This window comes from Maylandia zebra, linkage group LG15, assembly GCF_041146795.1.
Source record: "Maylandia zebra isolate NMK-2024a linkage group LG15, Mzebra_GT3a, whole genome shotgun sequence".
NCBI lineage: Eukaryota > Metazoa > Chordata > Actinopteri > Cichliformes > Cichlidae > Maylandia > Maylandia zebra.
In genome coordinates, this window is record NC_135181.1 from 2,464,669 (window position 1) to 2,469,904 (window position 5,236).

The following is a 5,236-nucleotide window of genomic DNA, read 5'->3' on the forward strand; positions in this document are numbered from 1 at the left end:
CATGCTCTCATATGCACTTACTCCACACTCAACCAACGTGGAGACAGACATAAAGAGACGCTGTACACACGATCACACTCCCCAATCACAGGAAAAACTCCCTTTTAACAGGAAGAAACCTCCGGCAGAACCAGGCTCAGGGAGGGGCGGGGCCATCTGCTGCAACCGGTCAGGGTGAAAAATTACATTACTCAGATTACTGATTTCTCATATTACTACTACACAGTTTAGATATATTGTTATTCATTATCTGTCATCACACAAATCAACCCAAAAAAATCAAAAAGGAAATACTTGAAGTACGTGCACAAAGCAAGAATGTTATACACATTGTGTTTTACACATGTGTTCCTCAAAACACCAATAACAACTATAAGCAGATTATTCAAGTAGCTTTCACTGCATGTGGAATTAGGTTACACAAAGCACACACTTCCACTCTGTCTTCTGAGCACTGCTGAGCTGTTCATTTGTCATGTCCAGGCATTCAGAATGGAACCAGCGGTTGCAGTTATCACACTGGATCTGTAAACAAAAGCATATGAACTTTCATAAACACATTAAGTAAATAATTCTATGTTTTAATAAATTACAATCCTTAAAGACACAGAGTCAAATACTTTGTTGCAGATAACATAAAACTATTTTTAAAAATACTATACCCAGTCAGTGATGGAGGGTCCTGGATTAGGTGGTTTCGCCGTTGCACACATGGCACAGTTGTTGTCACTGTCAAATACTAAAACATAATATATATATATATATATATATATATATATATATATATATATATATATATATTTGTTAGTGTTCATCAGTTTGACACAAATAAATATGTCCATTTGAAGAAGATATTACACACCAGAGGCCTCAAGTATTGTCTGTGCAAATGTCCTTCGTGCCTGGGCCATCTCGTTTTTTGTCGTCAAAAATGTCATTTCTGGTTTATTTGGGAATGCTTCCATTACTGCTTTGACCATCTGAAATCAAAACAAAAATTTTTTAATTGAAAACATCTGCAAATGTTACACTTCCTGTTTACACAATTTAACCTTTTAAGATTATTTTAACTTCCCCCACCCCATCTTCTTATCTAATTTTACAGAACAATATTATTGCATCAATGTGGTGCCATACCATGATGACCATTACTCCGCAGCTAGAACCATCCCGTTGAAATGGATGTGTCAGTACTCCTCCTCGAAGTCTCACATTCACCCAGTCTGTTTTGTTGTAGCATGTCCTCCTCATTTTGAAGTATTCACTTTGTGAACATAACATATATCACATTTATATACAAATGAAAGATAAAAGTCACACAGAAAAAGACACATATAGTACATATCACTGTTTTTAATGGTGTGTCAGAAAGCCCTGTGCTCTACATTATGTTAGATGAAGTATCAAACTTATTAACATGTTCTTTTAAATCTACAAATGTTAACTGTCTCAAATGTATCACTGCTTAAACACGGTCAGTGTTTTTTTTATTATTTAAAATTACATATGTGAGTAATTTTGAATTATTTTTTTAAATTCTTTAAAGAACTGATAACCACAGATTTTATTAAACTTTAATCTACAACCATACGTTCACCTTTAGAAAAAGACCTCCTAAGTCCTCCTGTCACTTTTCTAATATTTCATGTTATTATATACATGTAATGACGCATAATTACCGGAATCTTTTGGCTGCACGGTCAGACTCTTCCTGCTCCAAAGAGTTTCTTGAAGGATCGACCAAATACAGACAGCTGTCATCTGCATTTATGTACTGCGATAGATATATAAATTTAAAAAGTACATAAATTATGAATAATGTGTTATTGAAACAAACTGTTTTCACAGAAATGCTGCTCATACTAACCAGAAACTTCCAATGTACATTTCCAATGTTCACAAAGGATAAAACGGCTCTGTAGTTGTCGAAGTTCACCTGACATATTAGGAATTAATTACAAATTTGCAACGATACTTTTTCCATTTTGAGACATTAATTAAATTTTAAAAAATTAATTCTAGAATATATTTAATTTTTTTTTTACCTTGGACAAGCTTTGTCTCCTGATTAGTTCTCTCTCCATAGAGGATCACACCGCTCGTGTAGTGGTTCATAATGTAGATATTATTCCCCAGATTTAGCCGAATGGCCCAGTGGTGCAGGAGACTTTCAATGACCTGAGGAGTTTAATAAATAACCTTTTATTACTTTGTAAACATGATAAAGTTTTGGAATACAAAGGTTAATAAAGATTTTTTTACTTACGTATACTCAGTATTCAGTCATGAGGATATGCCTGGAATGTCGATCTAAAGTAATACTTACTGAATGTGTAGGGAACAACTAATGTTCTGCCCCAGCTTTAACGTTAACCTTATGCAGTACCTCTTCTAGTTTTCCTGTAATCTGAGCTCAAAGATGAGGACATTAAAAGTACAGTAGAGTAAATTGGGTAAATTTCATTGTTAATTTTCTCTGAATCATAGAGTAATTTGGGCTGTGGATCACAGGGGGAGGAGTGGAGATAAACCAAAACTGGGAGTGGATTGTGAAGTAAAATAGTGTCAGGACAGAAAAGACTGCGTTTCTAAGCCAGTCGGCACCGATACCGTAATATGCGTAAGAGTAGTGCAACCACATTTTCGGTGCGGCTAGCTGGACTGTGACTTCGTAAGTGAGGGCTCACTTGACCGCAGTTCTCAGGGCCACCGTATTATTATCTGATATGACCCCAAACTTTACCTGAGCGCATTGGGATGCTGAACGTGACTGAAAACCAGCCTCTATGACTCGACCTCTGATTGCATTCAGTTTATAGTCGTTGTATTATTTCATTCACTCATTTATCCTATTTGATTGTTTTTCTTTTTCCCCGTTTCATCTTTTTGGTCGTAATAGCAGCAGCCGCGCGCTTTGAGCCGCATTAACTTGAGCATGACTGATGCTACACAAATAAAGCTCTGCTGATTGATGAAACCCTCAGCCCACTCTGATTGTACAGCAGTGTCACGGGGCCGATGCCTCTTTCACCTCCTAATGAAGTGCAGACAGCAGGTGTTGTTTTGAAGCCTGCTTCCCCACCAGCTTGTGCAGATTTCAGTGTTTCACTCTGGCCTGTCAAGCTACGCAAGTCAGGGAATTCATGTTAGTTAGCAGCAGCTGATGACTGCACCGCTGCTCTCTTTATGCATGGGTACGCCCATCTCATTATCATTTCATCATTAGCAAAATTGGAAATGTTTGCATGGGAGAAATGAGGATTAGACAAATTATCAAATGTGTGTGTGCCAACATCAAATAATAGACAAATGAAGGAGGTGAGGATTAAAGAGTGTGGAAGATGAATAGAGCCGACTGTTTTAACCAGCTAAGTTTGAATGTGGTTAAAGGGGTCTCACTAAGCTTTTACGTTTCTTTACAAAGTCGATTTGAAACATTTCATTGTTATCTAGTGTTATATTACAGAATGAAGGATGAAATTTGCCCTGCCTGTCTTTGCATGTTGGTTTTAGGGCTTGTCTGGTGCTGCCAGGCTCGGCAAAGACTCCAATCCAATGTGAAGTAGTGCACAGATTTAGAACTTTGAACTGTATTTTCGTAAGTTTTACATCTTATCACCCCATTGCCATCCATACTGCAAAAAGGTAAAAGAATTAATGAAAACTTTATATTCTAAACCTATAATTAAGGACAGTCTACCAGATCGGGTTCAGGCCACTTCACATCAAAGTCGGCTGTATGTGGTCCACAATGTAAAATGAGCATCTCTCTACTATGTATGACACCGCTTGGTAGTGAGTTCAGAATTTCTGGTGGTACTTTAAAAATGTGCAAACAGACATATACAGCAGCTCTGTGTTCAGCAGCTGTCTAACTCAAACCCTGTTTTAAAAGCTCCTGCTGGTGTCTTTTGTGCAGCAGCCTGTAATATTTAAGAGAAGAAAAATAATTGACAGCTAAGTGCTTCTTTTTTTCCCCTCTACATAAAAAAGTGTGTTTTGTCGTTTTGTACACACTGCACTTCTAATACCACCGTACCCAAACGTCACAGTGAAAGTGGAGGGGAAAGGAGAGATTTCGTTAGACTTAATAACACAGAAGTGGAGGAAACAAAGTGTTTCAAACAGTGCGGGCAATTATGTGTCCAGTCTGCCAAAATGTTTTATGAAGCAGCATGTGGAGGAGAAGCGGGGCTCGGCCGAGCCTGCAGCAAAAACAGACTGTGGAGCTTTACTAAGCCTCCGCTCAATCCCTGCTTCCCCTCTTAAGTTCTGAACACATTTGAAAAGTCAAGGTCCAGAGAAACTATTGACTGACTCTGTGAGCACGTACTCGGCTGCAGATCGAATGCATATGTGCACGTGAGTCTCAAACATTTCTTTTTTTTACTGCTCTGTATTGATATGCTGCAGTCGGTTCAATTATAGGATTTAGCGCTAAACGCGCACGCTGATCTCTCAAGTAGTCCTGAAAGTCTAACAAATACCCGGAGACGGTCGGATTGAAAACCCTGAATAGTTTGTGTAAGTCCAATTTCACCTGTCAGATGAGAGCACAACGAGAATCAGCTGTATTATTTGTTCTCCGTAAGGGCTGGAACCTGTGCTCGGCCTTAAATTTGAAGATGATGAGCAATCTCAAGAGTTTTGCTTATCCAGCCGCTCATTCATCACTGGATTGATATTTTCGCATTTGTCTAAATAAATCACATTTGGCAGGCTCGACTCGCTCACTCACTTATGTGTGCATGCACAAACCCGAGGACGAGCTGCCTTCCTGATGTGCTTTGCGCTGCAGCTACGTCCCGAGGAAAGTGTCTACTTATCTGAGCTGTATTAGGCTGCAGAACACATGCAAACTCATAGATCAGGCCTGCTGCTCCCAGCAGACGAAGTTTCCCCACATTTGCATTCTGTCCCATCATTAGTCCAGCTTTGCTCCAGTTTGTCACGTTGGGGTGGTAATGAATAAATTCAGAGCGCTCCTCTGGTTTGTGTTTTCCAGCAAATGCACTCTCTAAATGTAAAAAAAAAAAAAAAAAGAGTCTATAATCTGCATTTGCACATGTATGAGAAACTGAACGCACATCTGTCTGCACTTGTCAAAGCGATTGCAGCAGTGTGACAGTGAGAGTTATTTAACATCTGCCAGCAGTATTCAGATCAGGTCACGAGGACCTGCTCTTTGATTCTCATACATACATGATGCATGTTCAGAGCTGACAATGGCACACAA

General features: G+C 38.9%; 1 protein-coding gene across 1 annotated transcript; it reads right to left on the reverse strand.

Moving 5' to 3' along the window:
• Positions 1 to 2,750, reverse strand: LOC143412377 (uncharacterized). Its single transcript, XM_076874552.1, has 7 exons — positions 2,046 to 2,750; positions 1,868 to 1,936; positions 1,680 to 1,774; positions 1,138 to 1,264; positions 863 to 980; positions 663 to 739; positions 1 to 525 (listed from the first exon to the last, which is right to left on the reverse strand). Exons 1-7 carry the CDS (start codon positions 2,082 to 2,084, stop codon positions 412 to 414), a joined length of 639 nt encoding a protein of 212 aa, XP_076730667.1. The 5' UTR covers positions 2,085 to 2,750; the 3' UTR covers positions 1 to 411.
• Between the last annotated feature and the right edge of the window lie 2,486 nt (positions 2,751 to 5,236).